We start from the raw sequence: 25,443 nt of genomic DNA, 5'->3' as shown, positions 1-25,443 counted from the left end.
CTCTTTGCATAAAAACGGTTTGGAATAGATTATGCAAATGAAGTGTGACAGAATGCTAATCAGAGCTTCATTTGCATTGCTTCTTCCAGCAAAAGCTGTAATGTAGACAAAGTCTAGGGCTTTGGCTACATTGTACCCTCTTGTGTAAAACAATATGCAAATGAGGCAAAGCATGGAATATCGCCATGCCTCATTTGCATAATTAATGAGGCTCCGTTTTTGCGCCAGAGGCTTTTGCGCAAAAGGGAACCATCTACACAGCTCCTTTTTATGCAAAAAACCCCTCTTGTGCAACAGCCGTTCTTCCTCTTTTTTTCTGGAAGAACCGCTCTTGCGCAAGAGGGGTTTTTTGCGCAAAAGCCTCTTGCACAAAAACGGAGTATAATTAATTATGCAAATGAGGCACGGTAATATTCCACACTGACTCATTTGCATAATTTTTGTGCCAAACGGGCACAGTATAGACATAGCCTAAAAGAATAAATCCCTGTCCAAGAAGCTTCAAATCTAAATGAGATGGGCAAATACACAGACTACCACAGAGCCTGCTAGATAGGGAGGGAAGCACAGTAGAAAAGAGAAAAGCATAACTCCATGACCTATCTTGACAACATTACCCTTCTGCATCAAAGGGAGTTTGAGCTGAACATGGAAACATGATCACAGCTCCATCCAGTGAGACAGACACAGATTCCCATTCATTAGGAAAGTTGTTTTGTCATGGCATGTAAGGCAGTTGTCACAGATGAACAGACACATCGCAGGCGGCAGAGTAAAAGGACAGCACCTTCTTTTAGAGCAAAGTGTCCTTTATTTTACAACAAATCATTTAATGACCATTCATGAATAATTTAAACTTTTCCAAATCCCATTGAGTCTGTGGCTCTCCTCAGCACCAAACGTGTAGAGCTTGACTTGTAAACTTCCAGGGCATCGCATTCAGTGCCAGGCTGGAAGGGGTGACAAAGACTAGAACCGAGGAAACCTGGAAAGTGACAGTTCTGGTCACTGCCGTCCTGGCAACCGCACTGTGGAGAATGAATGTGTCTGATGCTTCCTGAGTCCAGGAAAGAGTAACCAGTTAGCTAGAGACCTGCAGTCTCAGCACAACAGGAACAGCATCCCCTACTCACCTGGCCCTGCTCAGCACAATTTAGTGCTTTCAGGACTCTGCTCCAGCATAATCTTTTGAATCAATTGTTGATTATCTGGGGAAAGTGAGCACCAAAAGCGAGAGGGTTAGTGGTTAGAGCAGTGGCCAGGACCTGGTTGCCTTGCTGGAGTCCAGCTTTCATTGGACTAGACAGCCCCATTGCTCTGTCCTGTCATTGTGGAAGATATCAGCCTGACACCGCCACTGCTGGCTCATGGCAGTTCAGAAGTTGTTTCCCTTGGTTGTCCTGGTTCAAACTCTGAGGCTTTCCATCTGTCCTCGTAAAACGAGGTTTACAGGGGCTTTCGAAAGAGGTTTTTTCCCAACATTTGGCCCCATGTACATGGGTCAAATATCGGAAAAACCTCTTCCAGGAAAAGAATTGGAAGAAGATATGCAAATGAGAATGCGATTTGCATACCTCCTTTCGGAAATTCCTCTTCTCCCCCCGCAGTGTAGCTGTACCCTGCACGTTGACTTGAAAACTTAGGACTTTTGACTTGACAACAAACAGAGAGGCTGAGAATTTTCAACTCAGGCTCTCGTTGAGGTAGATTCATCCCTATGACAATGGCCAAGAATATGGCAAGCTGTTCCCAAGCACAATATATACTGCTCAGAATTAGGGATGTCAGCATGTAGACGAATACACGATTAACTGATCAGCATGGTTTATCGGTTACACTTGTTGACTACATACAGTAAAAGCTGGTTCCCCCCAGCACCAGCTCCCTAGTGCTGCCTGATCTCCCCCCTCCCTCACGGTGCTGCCTCTGTCTGAGTTAGCAGCATGGGAGGGGGCAGGGGAGTCTGCTGTGAAGCAACCTCTGTTTGTGGTGGGCCCAGATTTCCTGCGGATAGAGGCTGCTTTGTGGGATGCAGAGCAGCCTCTGTCTGTGGCAAGCCTGGGCCCTCCATGGACAGAGACTCCTCTGCGGCAGCTGTCCCTGTCCATGGGGGCTCCGAGCAGAGCAGCCTCTGTCTGTGGAGAGCTTGGATCCCCTGCAGACGGGCTGCTGTCCCCCACCCCACTGCTGCCTCTGCTAAGGACTCCATTCCTACCCATCCTGGTTAATAACAATGACTCCAAAATCTCTTTCTTGAGTAGTTGTAACTAAATTAGTCCCCATCATATTGTATGTATAGTTGGGATTAAATTTTCCAATATTCATTACTTTACATTTATCAATATTAAATTTCACTTGCCATTTTGTTGCCCTGTCATTTAGGTTGGTGGGATCTTATTGAAGCTCTTCACAGTCTGCTTTGGTCTGAACTATCTTGAGCATTTTGGTATCATCTGCACATTTTGCCACCTCACTTACCCCTTTCTTAGATCACTTCTGAGAACTGTAGCTAGGCTGACCTAAGTTATAGGTGTAGACCAGGCCTAATACCTCTTTACAAGGAACATTTCACGTGACTCTGCAGACTGCAGTCCTCATATTCCATGGAGAGATAAAAGGTAGAGGTGGAGCAGGGCTTCTTGTTTACTTGTCATTACTACGTTGCCAGGTAACAAGTATTTACTTCGCCTATTGAAAGGGCAGATGACAACAATGCTGTTCTTTTGAATAACAGTTCTGTTGCTGTGGAGATAACTGTCTACTCACAAACAGAAGTTCAGCTGTGGAACAAGCAGGATGGGGAGATCCACTCAAAAAAATACTAAACTAGCCTTGTTTCAGGGCAGGAAACCCACCAGGGAATTTTTTCTAAATGTAACATTTCTGAGTCTCCCACAATGAGCACTTGTCCCCATGCGTGCATGCGTGCACATGTACATACACACAAACACCCCCCACAAAAAGCAGTAGCCCACAGAGGCTATGGCATGTGTCTAGGCTTGCAGTGAGGGAGCACAGCATATTGATTTAATTTTGAATGCTTTCTCATCTTGTTTGTAAAGCCTTTAATTTCAGTAAAGGGCAGGTGCTTAGAATACAATAAATATTATTCTCCCTCTCCTGCACTGTCCTATACTTCAGTAACACTTTCTGGTGTAATCTGTTCAGTCCTACATTCCTTATTTGGATGATAAGGACTTGGGCTCACCCTATTGCTTTTGAATCCTAGATACTTTGGCAACTTCTGACCCTTTTTCAGAAGGCAGCAAATCCCACAGCTGAGAAACAGAAAGCAGAGAGTGATCGCTACCATCAGGTAGCTATTTCCTGTCTGATGAGGGCAAAGCCATATGGGCTTGTTTGCTATTTTAGCTGAGAAGTTCCTGTTCTTGTCCTGATAAGAGCACAGAGTTTCATTCAAATCCAACACACTCACACTGGTAGCTTGTAGAATGTCCAGCCAGTTTAGTGCACAACAGCTAAAGGGATTACCAGCAATGTTCAGAAAATTGAGGCTCCTGGACCATCTCATGGTTGCAGATTTCTCTAAGGTCAGGAGGCTGTTATTGCGAATATCCAGATTTTCCAGTGGAGAGCAGACAAGGCCAGGGGGCAAAAGACTCAATTTGTTATCTGACAAGTCCAACATTTTCAGCCTTGTCAGACACGGGAGCTCTGTTTTGTTGTTGTCCATCAGGTTTCTTCTCAGAGAGAGCTTCTGCAAGGAGAATTCCAAACCTGCCAAAGCTCCTTTGGGCATGAGCATGCCTTCATTCTCAGACAGATCCAGGGAGATCAAAGTGGTTTGGTTGAACATGTAAGGATATAGCCTCACAATGTTGTTCCTCCGTAAACTCAGATATTTCAGTGGAGGTATGTCACAGAAGGATGTACAGTTACCTCTTCGAGCTGAGTTAGGACTTACTGGGATCTCTCTTTTAGTAGTATTCTGACTCTCACAAGGTTGGAGGTTGTTGGAACCAAGGTCAAGTGTTTCCAATTTGGGCAGAACATCAAAAAACCAATGTGGCAAAGAACGAATGAAATTGCCTTGAAGATCCAGTGACCGTACCGACAGAAAGGCATTGTCATGCATCACCCCAGGCTCCTTGCTTTCCATATCACCAGGAGGTGACTCCACAGCTATATTATGGAGACAGTTGCTAGCCATATTGAGATTCTGGAGGGAGCTCAGATTGTGGAGGAAAGTAACTGGGAACAAATACAGCTGGTTACTGCTGAGATCCAAGTCAGTTATCTTTGACAGTCTAGCTGCTGCATTGTAAATATTCAAGGATATATTTGATCTTGCCATCACATCATGCCACAATCTTAACTCTGCTGTATGGGTAGAACTTGGTACCAAAGAAACCATGGCATTATCAGAGAGGTTTAAGTGTGTGAGATGATGCACCTTGGGGAGCTCTGGAAAGTAGACCAGTTTGTTATGACTCAGATCTAGCACCTGAAGCTGGTAGTGTTCCTTTCTCTCCTCTGTAACAAAGAACTCCAGGGCATTGTAGCTGAGATTTAAAACTTGCAGCTGTGGGAGACTGAAGCCTGAGATGCAATGAAGGGAATTCATAGCTAAATTCACTATCTTTAGACTTAGCAGAGCCTCAAAAGCTCCTTCTTCTATTTCCATGATGTAGTTGTTGTTAAGGTTGATTTCTCTCAGCTTTAGAGTTCCCTGGAAGATGCCCCCTGGCAGCCTGGTTATCTTGTTCCAGGACAGATCCAGTTCCTTTAAAGAGGTGAGATTGCTGATGTAGCAGGCTGCCATATCACTGTCCAAATTGTTTGCAGAAAGGTCCAGGACTTTTAGACTCCCCAGTGACCTGAAGGCTCTCCCATTGAGGAAGTAATTCCTGTCAAGGTGGTTTGCAGCTAGGAGGAGAGAGTGGAGATGAGTTAGATGTGTCAGGGCCATTTCGGACACAGTTGCCAGCTGATTGAAGCGCAAGTTGAGGTGCTCGAGCTGCCCTAACTTGGACGTGCAGTTTTCCGTCAGGCTTTGGATGAAGTTGTCAGAGAGGTCGAGCTGCTTAACCCCATGGCCAGGCTTCTTTGGAAATGTGCGCAGGCCAAGACCTTGGCATGAAACCTGAACTGAGCTCTACGGAGAAACAAGGAAAGCCATCAACGAGAATGAAGGAGCTCAGGCCACACCTCATTTCAGACATGGCCCCACTCCTATCTCACGCACCTTACTGCTGTTTGGAATTAGAGATCCTCAGGCTTGAGCATGCACCCCCCTGAGTGTGGGCCGATAGCCATGGCAAGCTGAGATCAAGGCATAAGCTCCTTCACATAAAGTTTGTAGCAGTCACAAATCTGACCTCAAAGGTGGGAATCTCTTTTAGAGCTGTAGGGGGTTCTTTGCTCTTTGTGACCCAGCTTTCTGAGGTGCAGTGGGAGCTGGAATGCCAGGTTATTGGTTTGTGCTGTGGAAGCCCTTTAGCTGGGTGACAGATGCACTCATGCTGGACCAGCAGCTTACAATTTAGACTCAATGAAAGAACCACTCAGCACCTCTGCTTCTTTCCCGGAACAAAAATAAGGCACAAAAGAGGCAGAGAGCTCCTGACTCTAGGTCAACACTGTTCATTGGCTGATCTCAGGTACCATCATCACTGACCAATCATCCTTTTCCTTTAATCATGAAGGGTCTGTGCCACACTCACTGGGCTCCAAAGCGCGTTGTGACTGCATGGAGTCTGCCGTTTGCATCCCAGAAGCTGGGCTGCAGTGGGGTAGGTATATGTCCTGCTGGCACCTCTGTGCCATGCTTCACTCCCCCAAGCACAGCTGTCAGCCAGGCACATATTCAAGGACGGTTTGGGAGGGGAGTATAGTTCCCATTGGGACCTGCTTAGTCATATCTTATCCCACAACGGGAAACCTCAATTCTCTGGAAGCCACAATCCTCCCTCAAGTGTCAAGTGATCCATCCCACCTCCTCTAACCACAGTCTATCACTTAGTGAGCAGGACAGACACAGCCAGGGGGGCTGATCACCAAAGGGAAACAGCTGTCCCTTGTTTTAAATAGTCCACTGTTCACTCGAGAGTCTGGCTGGATCCAGCTTTAGTGTCTGGCCATGAAGAAAAAAGATGCCCAGTAGCTAGTGCTCTCACAGTCATTTCAGGCCCATGTTCCCTTGATCTCCAGGCCACAACAGCTGTGGAATAGAAGCTGTCTGGCTGGAAGGGGAGGGAAGAGCCCTCCATCTCATGGATTGCAGGAGCCGATATGGTCTCTTCCTCTCTCTGCTCAATCCCCCTCATTCTAATTCTATAGTCCTGATATTTTGCCAACTGATCCCCACAAGGGAGCCACCTGGAAGCCAGACTCAGAAAAGTGGGGGAGAAATGGGTGTCAAGATGTATCCAAGGCATTTAGAGTTTCCTGGCCCCATACATACAAGTGCAAATAGAGCCTCACTCAGACATACGGCATCCAAGAGCTGCCCAAGACAAAGCCTGTCTGGTAGAAACTGCTGAAGATGCGGGGTAATGATATTGCAGGAAGACAAAATGAAAGCCTCTGGGTACAGAGCTATTGGTCCAAGGGGAGAGTTTACAAGGCAGAGGAAAGCTGGGAGAGAAGCTTGAAGACAAAGTCTAAAAGTCCTTGCAGCAGAGAGAGACAAGAAAGTGCATGGGAAGGAACACTGCCAGGTACTAATGGGTTGCTAGGCTGGGGAGGTCAGATTTTTTGAAGGGAAGTTTTTTCAAAAATCTGATTTTAAAATTTCATTCTCCCTTTCAGTATGACAGCAGGGTATGAGCACAACCAGCACTTTCTGTCTCAGACCCACAAAGGGCATCATTTGGCTATTCAATCACAAAGGACCCCCTGGGTAAGTAGCCTTACCTGCTGGCATGGCAGAGGCTTTGGGGTCACCTCCACACTAGGCTGGGCTTTGAGAACAGATGGGAGCAGCCAGAGCAACAAATATCCTTTTGCAGTCAGCCAGTGTCCAGAGAGAAACATGATGTGCTCAAGGAGCAAGCAGCCCCTTCCCGCTGCTCTTGTGCTCTCATATGGGCAAAGGGAGAGAAAGGCTTATATATAAATAGGTCCCAGTACGAGCTTGGGGAAGAAGATAGTGTGTGGGAGTCCCAACGACAGTAGTGGGAAATTAAGATATAAGCCTCTGACGGGGGAAAAACAGTGCATGAAGCCACAAGGAAGGGAAAGAGAAACTAGGGAACAGGGGGTGGAGATGCCACTGCACATGCTTCCAGGTGACCATTTGAAACTGTAAAGGAAATAAATATCAGTGAATGGAGCAGACAAGGCTCAAGGGAGGAGAGGAGTTTTTGTGGGGATTCCCTAGTTTGGAAACCACATTGTTGTCCAAAAGGTTTGTGCTAGAGACTTATCTGTAGGCTGTAGTGAAGTCACCTCCTGCTGTGCTCTGGGTCAGAACTCACAGCGAACCTCGTTAGCTTGGAAGGAGATCCTTAATGAGCAACTAAGAGACCATAGGAAATGCTGGGCTCCAGCTAGCACCTAAGACCAGAGGTAAACTGAAAGAGCAGGGCTTCCTTTGCTCTCCAAGCTGGAATAGTCACAAGGTGGAAGGTGCCAGACATTTGAGGGGATTCAGAGAATCAAGTCTCTTGCTGTGGTAATAAACAGCACTGAGGTCATGTTCAGCACTACTGTTCCTGCCTGCCTCCATGGGGTGAGGAGGACAGAGCAGCTGGAGAAGATGGGAGGCTGGAATTCCCTTCTCCCTTTCTGGGCTGCGGCAGCTCAGGCAGAGGGGAATTTTACAATAATACCTGACTCTTTGCTGGGGAGTGAATGTACCAAGGGTTTTACCATCTAACTCCCATGAATGAGTCACCCAACACAGTCCTGAGGTGAAGTCCAGCTCACACTCTAGGGGTTTCCTGCACCTGGAGTATCCCATGAGCTCTTCTGGGGATGAAGCCTTTCTTAGGGCGCGTCTACACTAGAGGAAGATCACACAACTGCTCCAAGCTGGTGTTCCACCTCTGCTCCTGCCATTTCAGACACCACCGCAGGTCATGCAGGCAGGCGACCTGTTCCCACTCCAGGTCCCTATGTGGTCGTGTGCGGCAGCGGCTTTCGTGGGGTTGGAAGGATGGCGTGGGAGGTGGTGGACGCGCCTCACTAGCAACTGGTCCAGCTGTGAAGAAAAGTGAGAAGGGCAGTCATCCGAGGAGACAGTGTGCCTGAAGCCCAGCGCTCATCTCTGAGGTGACATCGAAAGATCTTGGTTCAGATGATGGCGATGTGCTTTGAGCAAGGCCATCTGTGGCCTAGACAGTGGGCACTGTCCTACGGGGGTACAGATGTCCCAGGAGAGCCTTGCTATCCTGGTGTTGGCCAGGCCAGTGGCCTGCAGGTGGGAGAGGAGTGTCGAGGTGGCTTGCCTTCCACCTGTGCTATGCACACGCTGGGTTTGGCAGTGTTGGGGGAGGTGTGTGAATGTCTGGTGTTGGAAGAGGTGTGTGAGTGGCAGACGCCACTTGTTGGGCAGGGTGCTCCTGAGGTCCCCTTCTCTTCCTCCCCCCGGCAGGTTTCCATGGAGGAACTCAATATCCTTTGCCTCGCCGCGTTTGACCAGGGCGTGCGGGCATCAGCTTGTGTCATATGCAGCACTGCTGTGTGTATCCAGCATGCCAGCCTCCTTAGTGGTGGCTTGTAGTGAGAAGGTGTACCACCATAGAGTTGGGGATAAGGCGGGAAGCACAAAGAGCACAAGGTTCCTTTATGGCAGCCTTATGCAGCTGTCTTCTCCGGACTGGCACTCAATGTGCACCCACATGAACAGGTTGCTGTGCAATCCCCTGGCCGAGATGGTTGAGTGAAGAGTGCACAGTCCCTTGCTGCCCGCTGCCTATCCTGATGTGTGTCTAGGGAAAGTAATGGAACTCACCTGATGCGTCTGAACCTTGGACGACATCCTGGGAGGTACTGGCTCCAGGGACAGGATGACCTCCTGGCTGGCCTCCTGTCCTGGCTGGCCTCGTCTTCCTCTTGCATGTCCTTCTCATCCTCCCAGTGCACAGCCCCACCCTTCAGGAGGCTGATGACAGACGTCTCCAGGCTGGAGACCATGACAAGGGTGGGGGGGAAGGGACCGACCCCTCTCCCAGGATGCGGTGAGCTGCTCAAAGTAGCGGCAGTTCTGGGGTGCTTCTCCCGATCAGGAACTGTGTTACCTGGCCTTGGTGTAGGCCTGCCTGAGTTCTTTAATTTTCATGCGCACCTGTTCCTGGGTGTGCATGTGGCCTTCTGGCCCAGGCATGTGGCCATCTGATCATAGTCGTCCACATTCCTGCATTTGGTACAAAGATCCTGGAGGTTAGCCTCCTCTCCCCAGACCCCAATGAGATCCAGGATCTCTGCACCAGACCAGTAAAGAGCCCTTTTCTTCTGCCCCCAGGCAAGGGCTTGGGAGCTGGCTGCTGGCTTGCTAGCAGCCCTGGAGGGCTCGGTGGGAGCACTGCGGTCTGTCATTGCTGCAGAATGCCTGAACTGCTTCAGCAGTGTGGCCCTTGCTGTCAGGGCTTTCCTTGTGCCACAAACTGTTTCCTCTGTGGCTGCATGCTAAAAGCCTGCAGGGGAAGGGAAACTATAGAGTTCTGAGGGGTGTGGACTGAGTGGCCACCTGGGGAGCTGTGAGAAGCCCTGAAGGCCAATTATTTTGAAATAAGCACAGCTGAGCCATCCACATTCACCCTATTTCAAAACAGTTATTTTGAAATATTCATTATTCCTTGGGAAATGAGAGTTTATTATTCCGGAATAAGAAGCCTGTTATTTTGAAATAATGGGCTTGCTGTGTAGCCACTCACTTTGTTATTTTGAAATAATGCTGCAGTGTAGACATGCTCAAATTGACCTCTCTTTTCCTGATGGGGCTTAGTGTAGAATGGAACAGGCCTTGGCAGGAGCCTAGAGTATATGTGGGTGATGTGAGGGGGAACTTGTGTTGCCCCTGCCCACTGCATTATCACTATTATAGCTTCTCCTGGGAATTAGATGGCGAGAAGCATGGCTGAAATATGATTGCCTGGTATTTACACTGTGCTGGGGAGAAAGAAAAGAGATGCGGGATTCTCCTTTTACAGCCTCATGTTATCTCCCCAATGCCAGCATAACTCAGTCCTGATCTACACTACAGAGTTATTTCAAAATATCTCCCCTTATTTCGAAATAACAAGTGGAGCATCCACACTACCAAACCTGTTGGTTGTTTTGAAACAACAACTCTTGCTTTCCACGAGGAATAATGCTTATTTTGAAATAGTTATTTCGTGAATTATTTCATTTCAAAATAATTTCCTAGTGTAGACATGCCCTCAAAGAACATTTTTTTAGTCAATTATCCAGGGTCACTCTGCCACCTACTGGTTTGTCTGTACATATCACAGCAAGAATGTTTGCTGAGAGAGGTCATGGGACTTTTGCTAAATGGACTTTTTTTGTATGTTTCAATCAATGTTGTTGACTCTTTATTCCTTCCATTCAGCAGGCAGCACCATCAGAGTCACTGCTGAGTTTGCACTAGAGCCTATTTTGCAGCACTTGTTTTAGATGTGTTCAAACAGGCTATTTCCCCAGTTCCTGGTGTAGTCTTAAAATGGAGGTGGAGCACAACGAAGCTGATCTGGGTCTGCAGGTTAGATTTTTTCCTTATTCTTGGTGTGGTTTACATTGTGAGAAAGATCTTTGTCTCTAAGGGAATGTCTACACTACCCCGCTAGTTCGAACTAGCGGGGTAATGTAGGCATACCGCACTTGCTAATGAAGCCCGGGATTTGAATTTCCCGGGCTTCATTAGCATAAGCGGGGAGCCGCCATTTTTAAATCCCCGCTGCTTCGAACCCCGTGCAGCGCGGCTACACGGGGCTCGAACTAGGTAGTTCGGACTAGGTTCCTATTCCGAACTACCGTTACTCCTCGTGAAACGAGGTGTACCGGTAGTTCGGAATAGGCACCCTAGTCCGAACTACCTAGTTCGAGCCCCGTGTAGCCGCGCTGCACGGGGTTCGAAGCAGCGGGGATTTAAAAATGGCGGCTCCCCGCTTATGCTAATGAAGCCCGGGAAATTCAAATCCCGGGCTTCATTAGCAAGTGCGGTATGCCTACATTACCCTCCTAGTTTGAACTAGGAGGGTAGTGTAGACATACCCTATGATTCCAGGCTCAGGTAAAATGCAGTGCTGAGGTTCACATATACCTCAGGGTATGTCTAGACTACATGGCTCTGCCGACAGAGCCATGTAAACTAGCTTATCCGACATAGTCAATGAAGCGGGGATTTAAATAATCCCCGCGTCATTAAAATAAAAATGGCTGCCGCGCTGTGCTGACAATTGGCTGATCCGGCACAGCGTGGCAGTCAAGACGCGGATCAGTTGACAGGGGACGCCTTTGTCGACCGCTCCCGTATGCCTCGTGAAAAGAGGTTTACAGGAGCGGTCAACAAAGGCATTCCCTGTTGACCGATCTGTGTCTTGACTGCCGCACTGTGCTGGATCAGCCGATTGTCAGCCCAGCGTGGCGGCCATTTTTATTTTAATGAAGCGGGGATTATTTAAATCCCTGCTTCATTGACCATGTCGGGTAAGCTAGTTTACATGGCTTTGTCGGCAGAGCCATGTAGTCTAGACATACCCTCAGTGAATAGTCCATGTTCTTGCAAGTAAGTAGAGAATCCTGTGCAGTCTCTGGACTGGAAAACCAGGCACAATGCTTTAAATCCATCTTCTCGGTCAGTCCTCACTGGGTGCAGTACCCCTTCTTGGTCATATTGATTCTGTTGAAGGCCCGAGATCAAGGCCACAAAGGCAAATGCAAACCTTAGAGATAACAGGCCTTTACTGTTCTTTAGAGACAATGAAACAATGTCACAAAATGAGTATAGCTCCAAAAGACATGGAGTTTCGCCTAGGGGATGTCTACCCTGCAGAGCTATTTTGGGATATCCCGAAATAGCTATTCCGTGTCTATTGAAGCAGCCCGTTATTTCGAAATAGATTTTGAAATAACAGGCAGCTTATTTCGACATCCCGGTAACTCTCATTCCATGAGGGTTAAGGGGAATTTCAGAATAGCAAGTTGTTTTGAAATTTGGCACTGTGTAGAGAGTACCAAATTACGAAATAAGCTATTTCAAAATACACTTAAAATAAGCTACGCAATTTGCATAGTGCAAATTGCATAGCTTATTTCGAGCTATGGGTACTGTGTAGATGCACCTCTAGAGAGACACGGACTTGGAGGCAATTCCTAATGACCATCTCTAGCTCACCTCCTCCATCCAACTTCACCACCCCTAGAAAGGAACAGAGGAGAGGGAAGAGAGTATAGGGAAGGGAACAGAGTTAACCTGTCTACTGGTATGGGTGGCATAACTCCCTAGCAATAGACCCAGGCTCTGTGCATCCCCTTGCCTTTTTCCACATCCCCAGAGTGGTAGATGGGGGAACCCAAACAAACTCCTCTGCATACTTTAAAATAGTTGGTTTAAGCCTGTAGAAGAATGAAATTAAGTGAAAGTCCCTGATCAGACTCAAGCACTCATATGCACTTCTTGGAGAATCCCTGGTATTTCCATCCAGAGGCTGGGAAAATCCCCTGTGCCAATCCTCATCTATTCAGTGCTAGCACCAATGAGTGTCAATAATGCTGGGCATATCTGCCCCATCTGGAGCGCAGACGATCTCAAAGACAGCAGTGCTAAGGATAGGCTCCATCCTAGGAAACGTCTTTGTGCTTGTCTAGGTACCTCTGGTGCCACAAGAGGCATCTCATGCCTGTGCTGAAGATAGTGTAACAATGAGTTTGGCAGTATGGAAAAGAAAGTGGTTTGGACTCGTGAATAACTGAACATCTTTCACAAGGGAACTTGCATTGGGCTCTCCGGAGTGGGCCAGAACTAGTGTTTCTGCTAAGATTTTCCATTCTTGGGCATGCTTAATTTTCTTTTGGGCGGGTTGAAATTTCTTATGTGCAACATCAATATTGAGGTAATATGTGGAGTTGCACCCACCAGTACAAACAAAAATGGCAGATATAAATATAAAATTTAAATAGTCTATAGGTGTGGAAGAAAATATATTAAAACGGGATAATTAACAAAGAACAATTCTTATGATTATTTAATATGAAATCAAATAAAAAGAAAATTAACACTATCCTTAGCTGAAGAAGTGGGTTGTGCCTATGCAAGCTCATGATACTTACTAATTATACTAATTATATATTTTTGTTAGTCTAAGATGCTACAGGACCACTGTTGTTTTTTAATTTTTATTATTTCAGACTAACATGGCTACCCCTTAGAGACTATGGAGTACATGTATCCTCATCCTTACAAACAGTGTGTTTCAAAGATCTTGCAACTCAGGTTTCATCCTACAAAACAGCTAGCATCACACCTAGTACTTGCTATGGCTAACTCATGCAATACAGTAATTACTCGTTTAACACGTGCCCGCTTAACCCATTTTCACAATAGCATGATTTTTTTTTTAGGGAACTTCTTTCAAATAACACGACTGTCCCCAAAATAACACGAAAATAATCAAGTGGTAGACTACTTTGCGTGGCGGTATAAGTTGGTGAAAACAGTGCTAATACACATGAGCAGATGAATACATATGGTCACAGCACTCCTTTGCTCACCCACGTGTTAATCTTTGTGTTTTAACAAACCGCAGCAACTTTTGTTGCTAGTTGTCTTGTGTTGCTAAATATCTAATGTTGATGTTGACGACCCAGCACCAACAAAAAATTGACTTTGCCACCACCACCTGAAACGCAACCCCATCTTTTCCATTATTTTTAATGGGAAAATTGACTGCACATAGCTCGTTTTCGCTTAGCACGAACATTTACAGAAACACACCTATAGTGTTAAATGAGGAATTACTGTACAGTTTACCAGTTTAGTAACACAGGATTTTTAAAAAATCATTAAGATCAGAGTTTTAGATATCTGCAACACTGAAAAAAAATCTGTTAAAAGAATCTTTTTTACTGTAAGCCATTAAAACAGGGATGGGCAATAATTTTTTATGGGGGGGGCACGCCAAGAATTTGGTAAGTGGTCGAGGGACACACTCTTCTATTGTATTATTGGAGGAAGTGTGGGGGTCTTGGATGGAGGTTGGGTACAGAAGGGGCTTGAGGTAAGGGAAGTAGGGGATTGTGACCTGGGGCAATGGACTAGGGTGAGGAGGGGGTGCAGGGCCTTAGAGAGGGTTGTGACCTGAGGCAGGAGTGCAGGAGGGGGTGCAGGGATTTAGGCTGTGACTAGGGATAGTGGTTGGGGGTGCAAGGTCTGAAAGGGGGTTGTGACCAGAGGAGGGGTGTAGGAGAGGATGCAGTGCATGGGAAGGCATATGGGGGCTGGAGCAGGGGTGCAGAAGGTTTGGGTTATATGGAGTAGGACAGCATAATGGGAGGAGAGGGTTGGGAAAGGAAGGAGGGCTGGGGTGCCAGAGATAGGCTCTGGCTAGAAGACCTTACCTGGTTCCTTAGCTAGGGTCCCAGCCTTCCAGCCCCTGTACGTGCTCAAGAGAGCTGTAGGAGCCATGTTTATTGCTCTGAACTGAATGCTGTGAGCCCGGGTGATGAGGGAAGGGAGTGGCACTTCTCATGCTGCCAGTCCTGTAAACGGGCAGCTGCTATTGGCAGAAACCAGCCAGTGGGAGCAGCATGAGAAGCCTGTCTCCCCTTCCTCTAGGCTCTCAGCTTTCAGAAACACACATGTGGCCTTGCACCCGGCTTTTCTGAGTGCCGAGTGAGTGCAGGGCAGGCAGGGAGCTGGCTGAGGCTCTCACGGATGGATCTGGCCTGCAGATCATATTTTGCCTGGCCCTAGGGTAGAGGCTAGAGCTAGCTTCTCCATTTATAGTAGGCAGCAGCTGCTACTTCTGCTCCTCCCAGAGGGTGAATACCCGCCCCCTTTCCCAGCCAATCAGCTCTGCATGGGGCTCAGAAAAGGGCTGTGCGCCTTCAGCATTGAGAGAAGTTCTCCAACAAGAACAATTGATAGTGGTGATGGTATCAACACTGGAGACCTGAGCCGAGGAGGGGCATATGCCAAAGGTCATAGCAGGACTGGTAAAGAGTCCTCAAAAGATATGTGGCAGTGCTGAAGAAGAAGGATGCATCCTGTTTTCTTCACCTTGGCCTCTCTGCAAATTGGATGCTTCCTCCTCTTCTTTTTCCTGGGGGCAGGGTCAGTTGGAGATCTGGAAGCGCCTGCCTTTTGCTTACATCATAGACCAGAAAATACTCTAACAGGATCAAAGGAGTCTTCAGTGCTACTTCAGATCATTGTGCAAGTATGGACTGTCTACCTGGAGCTTGTGATGCTAGATGGTGCCAGATGGGAAGCTCAATCTCTACAGGCATTAACCTTAGAAAGGTGGACCTGGGGTCCAATATTGAGAGACTTGCCAAGGTGGGAGTGCCTAGGTGCACCTTGGGTTTCTTTATAAAATACCTCGGCACAGGATCTCAGGCTTCCTACAGATATATCAGGGCCGTCTGCTCAGATGCTCGCAGGCTGTGGTACCTGGCCTTTGTCAGAGGAGTACAACATAGCAAGTCACGCACCAGTATGCTATGTGTGATTCTCCCAGGCTTGGGGCACTGGACACTTGCATCTGTCTAAGGGAACATGGCAAACGCATACGGAATTTGAGACATGACATAGTCCTGGAGATAACCCAAGACCAACATTCCATCTTACCAGTCACTAACAAAAATTAATTATCTGTGACTATTCAAAGAGCCCAGGCTACTCATCTCATAGACCAGAGAACTAGAGCTGTTACTTCTTTGTGGCAGTGGCAAAGGAACTGAGGGAGCTGTGGGATGCACTCCCTTATGTAGATGGAGCCAGTGATGTCGTCCAAATACGAGTGTGTTACTGTATCCCCCCGGGGAAACTGCTTTCCGTACAGCTCTGCAGCTCAGCATCAGAGGAACTGAATCCCATTAGCAGGGATACAGAGAGAATCAGCTCTTGTGACTTGACTGCTTCTAGGTGCTAGACTGTTTCGAAATAGCAGAAATGGAGCATCTACACATGCCTTATTTCAAACTAGCTATTTCAGATTAGGCATTATTCCTCAGAGAATGAGGTTTAAAGAAGTCAGAATAAGCTGTCCGTTATTTCAAAAATAAATTACAAAAAGCCTGTCCATCATCCACACCAGAGTGACATGGTGATTTCACCACTGTGGTAAGAGACCTGATCTCTCCGTGGGCTCTTCTGGAGCAATGGGGAGCCTGAGGAGGTCTCTCGTGGGGAGAAGCCGGGGGTGATTCTCAACTTTATTGGTCTGTGGGCAACCTGGCTCAATGTAAACTTTCTGTGGACCAGCAGTTGCTAATAGAAACTCACCGTTAATTACATAATTACACCTGAGCCATTTTTCTAGTGCTGCAGCTAGGGAGAATGGTTTAATTTACATTATTAAACAGATTAAGCATTTTAACTTTCTCATGTTAGTTTATCAAACTATAATCAATATAATATTAATTTATATCCAACACAAAAGTTTCAATGTTTTCTTTATTTATGGCCGAGGCAGGGAACGTTTTTAGGGTCAGGCCATTGATCCACAGAAAAATCAGTTGGGGACCACACAAGTGAGAAACAAAAGAACTCCCCAAACCCCCAACCCTCACCGAGCTGGCCCCCAATGAGACACCTCAACCCTCTGGTGTTCAGACCCCCTGCTGCCACCCACCAAACTGGGTTTCCTGGCATCCTCTTTCTCCCAAAGCCCAGCTGAGCGGCGTGCCCACCTGAGTCCCCCAGACCAGCTGAGCTGCACACCACTTTTATGCCCCCCCCCTCAGCCGGGCTGCTCTTTGCCTCCCCTGCCCAGCTGGCCTGCGGACTGCTCTTCAACCCTTCCTGGCCTCCTCCCCGGCCTGACCCAGCCCAACTCAGCCACAGGCTGCTTTTCGGTCTCTCCCCCAATTGGCTCAGCTCAGCCACGCGCTGGTCTGCTCCAGCCCCAGCCTCAGGCCAGCCGCTTACTTGATTTCACATGCTCCCAACACAGGCAATGTCTCCCACTGCTGCTACTGGCTGGATTCTCCAGCTGCAGGGAAAGCCTGGGAAGTGTCCCTGACTCCTACATTCCCCCAGCCAGGGGAGGGATAGGAGAATCAGCTGTGCAGCCGCTTCTAGTTGCATTTGGAGCCTGGGGACTTTCCAGGACATTTCAGCGCTGCGCAGGGCACCGGGATAGGACATTAAAAATTGGGACTGTCCTGGGAAAATCGGGACAGATGGTCAGCATACCCATAGCTCAGATCTTTAAGAAAAATATCATATAAGGGGAACTCATCATAAAATGTTGAGAACTGACAACTCAAATTGCTATCAGGAGGTTCTTAAGAGGAAGAAGTTATTAAGATGTGATTGAACTAGATCAAACCTGTTAAAAGCTTTATTTGCAAAGAAAATACTGACAATTTACATAAACTTACATCCCAGTTTATATACATTATGTATAGTTTATATACAGAGAGTGTCTTGAATGAAGATGCTGACTCACAGCTCAGCATTGTTATTTCACTGTGCAGCTCACACAACAGTAAGGTGGGCTCTGTGTTGCTAAATCTTTGACCACAATTCCTCTGACATAATATTTTCATCAATGAGCCTGAGTTTAGTGTTGCTGAAAGCAATGATTCATAAACCTTTCACTCAAAGGAAATGACACAAAAACTGTATCAAGCAGGGTGTACATTTGTAAAGGTATGTGAAGAAAAATACATTATTGCTTCCTTGTGCAAACTCAGGTGGTTAGAGGATGCAATCAAGGAGCCAGAAACACTTATTGGCAGGATGATAGGGGTAATAAAAAGGGGTGTGTGAGACCAAGTTGATGATAGACTGAGGTTCAGCCTGCTGATAGGCATTGCTTATTCCAAGTTGCCAAAAGTTTTGTTTCAACACTCCCAGCAGACAAAATCTGTTCTTAGAAGAGTGAGCTGGAAGAGATGGAGGCAGAATGATTGCCACTCAAAGGGAAAGGGCTAGGACACAGACAGGAAGGTAGCATTTTCAGAGCACACACATGGTGTATCAGAGCACCACACACCAGAACTCCTGAGATGCTCTATTTTTGTTCAATAAAGCGCCCCCTTTTCTCAACCTGATTAGCAACTGACACGTCAGAACAGAAGACATCACAGTGGGGGTATGTCTAGACTACATGCCTCTGGCGACAGAGACATGTAGATTAGGCTACCCGGCAGAGGAAAATGAAGCGGCAATTTAAATAATCGTCACTTGATTTAAATTAAAATGGCTGCCGCGCTGAGCGCGGTAGTCTGGACGCTCCGCGGTCGACATCAAAGGCATTTGTCGACCGCCCCAGTAAACCTCATCCTACGAGGCATAACAGGACGGTCGACAAATGCCTTTGATGTCGACAGCGGAGCGTCCAGACTAGCGTGCTGAGCCGACAAACAGCTGATCAGCTCAGCACAGCAGCCATTTTAATTTAAATGAAGTGGCAATTATTTAAATCGCTGCTTCATTTTCCTATGCCGGGTAGCCTGATCTACATGCCTCTGTTACCAGAGGCATGTAGTCTAGACGTACCCTGGATGTCTGAAGCAAGCCCCCATTTTCCCTAGTATCTTGTTAAAATTCACTAATAATGCCTCTTTTTATCCCAGAGTCTACAACCTGCTCTTACACCTCTTCTGGTCGACTTCTTTCTTTGGACGACCAGAAAATTAAACAGAGGCCCTGAGATGTCTCCGAAATTTTACAATAATTTAATCATTTTAATAATGTAGTCTAATACTCCATTAATGAGATTTTGCTGCGACAGAAGCCACTGGGTTTTCATTTATAAGAAGGCTCTTTATGATCTTATTCACACTCTCTTGCCAGCAGTGAAGACACTGGAGTAACTTCCATTTATGCCAATTTGGCTCTTAATATCCTATCAGAGTTCTGAAAGTCTGTACTCCCTAGCTTCCTGTACTCAATGCTGAATTACACTAAATACACCATTTGGTCTAATGCAACATCATAAAAGGTGCTTTTCTCTTCCTTCTAGTGTCGGTCACTGCAGTTCTTTGTACATGCCAGAAGGAGTGCTAGACACATACACAGAATCACAGAACACTAGAACTGGAAGGGACCTCGAGAGGTTATCGAGTCCAGTCCCCTGCCCTCATGACAGGAACCAGTACTGTTTAGACCATCCCTGATAGATGTCTATCTAACCTGATCTTAAATATCTCCAGAGATAGAGATTCCACAACCTCCCTAGGCAACTTATTCCAGTGTTTCACCATCCTAACAGTTAGGAAGTTTTTCCTAATGTCCAAACTAAACTTCCTTTGCTGCAGTTTAAGCCCATTGCTTCTTGTCCTATTCTCAGAGGCTAATGAGAACAATTTTTCTCCCTCCTCCTTGTGACACCCTTTTAGATACCTGAAAACCTCTATCATGTCCCCTCTCAGTCTTCTCCTTTCTAAACTAAACAAACTCAATTCTTTCAGTCTTCCTTCATAACTCATGTTCTCTAGACCTTTAATCATTCTTGTTGCTCTTCTCTGGACCTTCTCCAATTTCTCTGCATCTTTCTTAAAATGTGGTGCCCAGAACTGGATACAGTACTCCAAGTGAGACCTAACCAGCGCAGAGTAGAGCAGAAGAATGATTTCTCGTGTCTTGCTCACAACATACCTGTTAATGCAACCCTAACATGATGCCCTCCAGAGACAGTGAGTGTTACAGGATCTTTAGAAGCAGGGCATTTCTGCTGAACGATCCCCATCTTGACTACGTTTTTTTTTTTTTTTTGAAAAGTGGCTTTTCGAAAAAAGCCACGGTTGCCATTATGCAAATGAAGTGCAGGTAATTCAAATCCCAGCTTCATTTACAATTTTGATATGTCTAATTTACACTCCTTTTTCGAAAAAGGGGTGTAGATTAGACATACCATGGACTCTCGTAGGTGGAGAAACCCCTCGTTTTTTGCCCTGATCAGTGTGCAGGAGTAGCAGAGCATGAGTGCTTAGATTGGCAGTGAGCAATAACTTTTGCAGGGGCTACTTAATGAATTTTGCTATATGGTCACAGGATGGCTCCACCCCCAGAAGGGGTGGGACCTGTGGAGGAAGAGGCAGAGCTAGGGACAGAGGATTGGGGAGGAAGGATTAGGGACAAAGGATCTTGTCTTCCTGGGGAGAAGGACTGGGGACAGAGAACTGGAGTGAGGCCTGGGGAGGAAGAGGCAGAGAACTGTCTGGGGCCAGAGACTTTGAATTAAAAACACAGCAAAGGGCTCGTGGTTCCTAGCCCCACTGCTACCACGTTGCCTGGCAGCCGCGTGGGATTACTGTGGCTATTTAAAAGGCCCGTGGCTTCAACCTCTGGCAGTGTAGTGCTGCGACCATTAGCCATGAGCCTGGAAATTCAGAGGCATGGCCAGCAGGATATAAATAGAAAGTGACTAGATGCAGTCTGCAGGCCGAATCAAAGCGTTAGGCCGGCCAGATCTGGCCCCTTGGCCACATCTTGCCCAGCCCTGGCCTGGGTAGAACAACTCACCAGAAAGTCTGTTTTTTTCTCCTTCTGTCACTGCCATGAATGCTACAGCTAGTGCAACATAAAAGCAGGAGACCCATATCATTCTCACGACAAATGTCATTGATGAGGACCATAGTGCAGAATATCAGCGCAGTAGCACTTAAAACACGGAGACAAGAAAGGACCCTCTAGCCTTTCTTCCTCACAACGCTTTCTGCACTACCTTTCCAATAGAAGCCTCCATGAAAATCACAGGTGACCTTGCTCTTCTTGTATCCACATAAACAAAGAGCGCTGAATCAGTTTTCTTTGTGGCTGGATTATAGAACCCACTCATACTCTTATGAACAGCAGCACTGTGTAGTTCTGGAGACTCCAGGTATATGCCAAGTTCAATTAAGATGTTGGTGCATCTCCTAGCCGTATGGCCCCAAAGAAAGTCGTGTGCTTGCTCATGTTGATAGAGATGTCAGCATGGACCATTTTCACTACAACCTTCTGCCTGGCTTTGAGGAGGCAGACCCCTGCTGTGTAACACGTGTTGAAGTTGGTCTTGCCTGTCTCAATGCTCCGGGTGCACTGTAGGAATGGCTTTTCATCCACTACCACCTCATAGCTGGCAAAATCTGTGAAGTTTATGTAGTATACCTATGAAGGAGGAGGAAGAAATGTTACGGAGAGGGCAGAGGTACATTTGTGCATCAGGAAGCCACCCACTTCTTGCTGCACATGTGCAAATGTGTACCTTTACTAAATTAAACATGGATCACTTTCATACTCCCTTTATATCTGCATCTACAGTGGGCTGACTCACTCTGAGCAAGCAGCATATACAGGAGCGGCCCGAGGCAGGCTGCAGCAGCTGGCGTCCTAGGTGGTGCCCCCGCCTGCACAGCCGTCAATGGAGTGACGTAATCATCAGGCGCCCCGTGACGTCATCATAGGGCGCCCCGTTGAAGGTGGCGCCCTAGGCGACGGCCGAATTGGCCTATAGTCATGGGCCACCCCTGAGCATATATAAGACCTTTATATGCCACCTACTACTCCACAGAAGCAAAGGTCTACATGGGAATCCTTCCAGGGACCAGCAGGGCCAGCACAATTCTCTCTCTAATAAAAAGGAAAATCAAGTGCTGTTGTAAAATAAAGTATATTTAATATATGCCACTAACAGAAAACTATAACCGCACCTATCATTGCAAATAGCTTCTCCTTTTTAAAAAGAGCTGGTTTTTAACTTATTTTAACCTCAGGTCCTTCACCTATCTTCCAAGTCCTACTTTCTCGATCCCAGAGGGTATGTCTACACTACCACCCTAGTTCGAACTAGCGGGGTAATGTAGGCAACCAGAGTTGCAAATGAAGCCCGGGATTTGAATTTCCCGGGCTTCATTTGCATCTTGCAGGGCGCCGCCATTTTTAAATGTCCGCTAGTGTGGACTCCGTGCCCCGCAGCTACATGCGGCACGGACTAGGTAGTTCGGATTAGGCTTCCACGAGGAGTAACGGTAGTTCAGAATAGGAAGCCTAATCCGAACTACCTAGTCTGTGCCGCGGGTAGCTGTGGGGCACGGAGTCCGCACTAGCAGACATTTAAAAATGGCGGCGCCCGGCAATATGCAAATGAAGCCCGGGAAATTCAAATCCCAGGCTTCATTTGCAACTCCGGTTGCCTACATTACCACCCTAGTTCGAACTAGGGTGGTAGTGTAGACATACCCTCAGTCTCTTATAACTTGCCATTCATAATGCTCTAGGACAGGAGTCGGCAACCTATGGCTCATGAGCTAAATATGGCTCACTAGGGAGTCAGATATGGATCTTTTGGACCCCCCAGCTCAACCTGCTCTTGCTCTCCCCTAGCAGGAAGCCAGTGCTGGTGCTACAGCCTTACAGCCCTCCTGCAAGATTGGAATGCCAATGCTGGCTTCCTGGGGGTGGGATGAAGAAAGCCTCAAGTTTCCGCGTGCAGGGAAAAAGCAGAGCTAAAAATGGCTCAGTGCAATAGTGTTTTCCTTCCCCCAGCGTGGGGGAAACAAGCAGCCAAAAATGGCTCCTGGGACACTTCTTGGAGGCTTCCTTCTGGGGAATGGGAACAGTGGGAGGCCATGTGACTTGATGCCTGCCATGTGGTGCGAAAACAAGTGCCCCCCCACGCCCTCATGCCCAGACCCCATCCCCTCACTCACCCACCCTGGCAAGACACCCTGCCTCAACCCCTTTGCCAGACAGCTTGCCCCCTCCCTGCTCCCTGGCCTGACAACCTACCCCCAGCCACACAGACCTTCCAGTTACTCCTACCGCCCACCCAGACCTCACACCCTCTTCCCCTCCTATACCCCACCTTTTGCTCAGATCCTGCAGTCCCATCCCTATCCCATACATTGGCAGCCCTGTCCTGCACATTTAACCCCTCATTTTGGCCCCACCCCAGAGCTTAGGTGGCCCCACAAAATTCACTAAACCTGAAACCCCAAAAGAGTAAATCAGGTCTGAGGCCTTGAATCTCAGTACTCCCTGCTCCTCCCCACACTATGGGGCTGAAGCACCAGGGGAGTGAGGTGCCTGAGTTGGGGGTCACATCAGTGAGGGTTGGGGGTTTCTGAGGGTTTATTTTTTGCTTCTCACTTGTGTGGTCCCCAACTTATTTTTTTGTGGGTCAGTGACCCCCGACCCAAACAAAGGTTCCCCACCCCTGCCTAGGGTTGCCAGGTGTCCGGTATTCTACCGGACAGTCCGGTTTTTGCGCCCTCTGTCCAGTAAAAAAATTCAGAAAATACAGGACATGTGCAATGTCCAGTATTTTCTGGTTTTCCGGCTGGGCGCTGGATGGAAGCCTGGCGGGGGTAGGGGGAGTGGCTGGGAGGCGGGGCGCGATACCAGCCACTCCCCCAACCCCAGCCCGGCGTCTGCACGCAACCAGAGGCTCCCAGCGCCGATTGCGGCCCCTCCTCCCGGCTGGGAGCCTGTGATTGCGTGCAGAAGTTGGGCGGGGAGAGTGGCTGGGAGTCCCAGGCTGGGAGGCAGGGCCGCAATCAGTGCTGGGAGCCTCTGGTTGCATGCAGAAGCCTGGCTGGTGTGGGGGGAGTGGCTGGGAGGCGGGGCGCAATCAGCACTGGGAGCCCTCAACTGATTGCGTCTGAGGAGGAGTGACGCGTTGGGGAGGAGGAGAAGCCCTGTCCCTGCTCCTAAGCGCTGTTCAAGCATGTTGTGGTGCCGTAGTCCAGGAGAGAAGCCTGCAGGTGCTTTGTAGTTGTGTTTAGGCGCCTTCCGTGGCCTCTCAGCCAAAACTGACTGGGGTGGAATTTCTGCTTCTTCCCACTGGGACACCTAAAGACCTGGCTATGGGGGAGTCACCTTCCTACCTATGGTCGCCCTCTCACCCTACCCTGCCCTTGTGTTGCCCCGGGGTCTGCCTCTCTCTGCTTTGGGTAGCAGGCAGCTGCTTTGCAGAGCAGGCTCTGCTGCCTCTCCCTTTGTTCCCAGCTTAGTGGCTCTTGGTAGTAGCCACACAGGATGTGTGTTCGGAGTGGGTGGGTTTTTTTTTGCTTGACAAACTTTTAGCCCGTGTGTTCAGTATTTTTGGGGAGGCCATCTGGCAACCCTATCCCTGCCAGAAATAAAGACAATGTTGAAATCTTTTGTGTTGGACATAATATTTTATTTTATTTAAAAATGAAGCCTGTCCAACAAGCTGCCAATTGGCATTCAGCCCCCATTTGGCTGCAGCATCATAACACTCCTGCACCCTCCTCCCCACACCAACCCTGAGCCCACCATACACCTGAAATCCCTGCCATGAGCCCCTCAAGCCCCTACATTCCCAGCCCCCTTCCATAAAACTCCTGCACCCCCACAAACCCCAGCCTTGTGCCTTGGGTCCATCGTACACCCAAATCCCCTTGTACAACCCAACCCAGACTCCCGCACTCCCACTTAAGATTGACAAAAGACAGCCTGAACGTATTCATGAAACTGGATTTGACCAGTTATGATGTAAACTTCAAAGAAATGTGTGAAAAGATGTAGCAGCAGAAGTCCCATTAAATAAAGTCTGTGATTACAATGTTTTGTTTATGCTATTATTAATCATCACGTCAATTATCAATAATATTAAGTTGTATATTTTCGGTCATGCAAATGGGCATTTTTATATGGCTCTTTGTTGACCACTTGTTCTGAATTTTGATGTAGTTTGACTTTTTGGTTTGAAAAGGTTGCCGATCCCTGCTCTAGGATGAACTATCTATCTGAGGTACTTTCAAAGTCACCTTCTGTTATAGAGGATACATGGGCTTCTAAGCTCAGACTTCATCAGGTAAAAGAAAGGGGAAATTATCTTAAAATTGAATGTATAATATAGATCTTCTATTTGTAAGTCCACCTACTGATTCTGTTACTGATTCAGGACATTAAAGTTTTAACCTTGTTTTATTTTTATTTTCCTGCAAAAGCTGTTCCACTCCCTTTAAAACACTGATATGGAAGAACTGAAGGATTTATAGTTAAAAGTCTGTATAGTGAGTGGTAATCTCAGACAACAATGGCAAGTCTCATTCACCACTCTGATGAGGTGAAACCAGTCATTCTGGAGACAATCATGTCTTAAAAAGAAATCCCATCACTGCACAAACACTGCCCACTAGAAGTTCACCTCCACCTCACTGTTAGCATATTGCCCAGACCAAAGAAAAATTAGCTCTACTTTTTCCTGAACAGATTGCACAGGAAAGTCTTCAGTTCTGAAATGCTATTGCCAGCAATTGTTAGTGTGAGTTTCGGGGAGCAATTTCACTCCAATGTGCAGTCTATATATTCATGCACAGTTCCATGGAAGACACTCTGTCTGAATTCATTGATGT

General features: G+C 47.4%; 2 protein-coding genes across 5 annotated transcripts in view; both read right to left on the bottom strand.

The window, feature by feature from the left end:
* Positions 1-350: 350 nt before the first annotated feature.
* Positions 351-8,120, bottom strand: LOC142831215 (transforming growth factor beta activator LRRC32-like). Its single transcript, XM_075940802.2, has 2 exons — positions 6,877-8,120; positions 351-5,116 (listed from the first exon to the last, which is right to left on the bottom strand). The coding sequence occupies exons 1-2, from the start codon at positions 6,994-6,996 to the stop codon at positions 3,131-3,133; spliced, it is 2,106 nt and encodes a 701-aa protein (XP_075796917.2). The 5' UTR covers positions 6,997-8,120; the 3' UTR covers positions 351-3,130.
* A 9,323-nt stretch (positions 8,121-17,443) lies between these two features.
* EDA (ectodysplasin A) overlaps positions 17,444-25,443 on the bottom strand; it is a 196,000-nt gene continuing 188,000 nt past the window's right edge. For all 4 annotated transcript variants that reach the window (XM_075940804.2, XM_075940805.2, XM_075940806.2 and 1 more), the window contains exon 8: positions 17,444-21,229. In XM_075940804.2, the coding sequence (XP_075796919.2) occupies positions 20,978-21,229 (252 nt within the window). In that variant the 3' untranslated portion in view covers positions 17,444-20,977. The remainder of the gene's footprint in view (positions 21,230-25,443) is intronic.

This window comes from Pelodiscus sinensis, chromosome 13, assembly GCF_052426305.1.
Source record: "Pelodiscus sinensis isolate ZL-2025 chromosome 13, ASM5242630v1, whole genome shotgun sequence".
Lineage (NCBI taxonomy): Eukaryota > Metazoa > Chordata > Testudines > Trionychidae > Pelodiscus > Pelodiscus sinensis.
The sequence above is the reverse complement of the archived record's forward strand: the minus strand, read 5'-3'. Positions and strand labels throughout refer to the sequence as shown.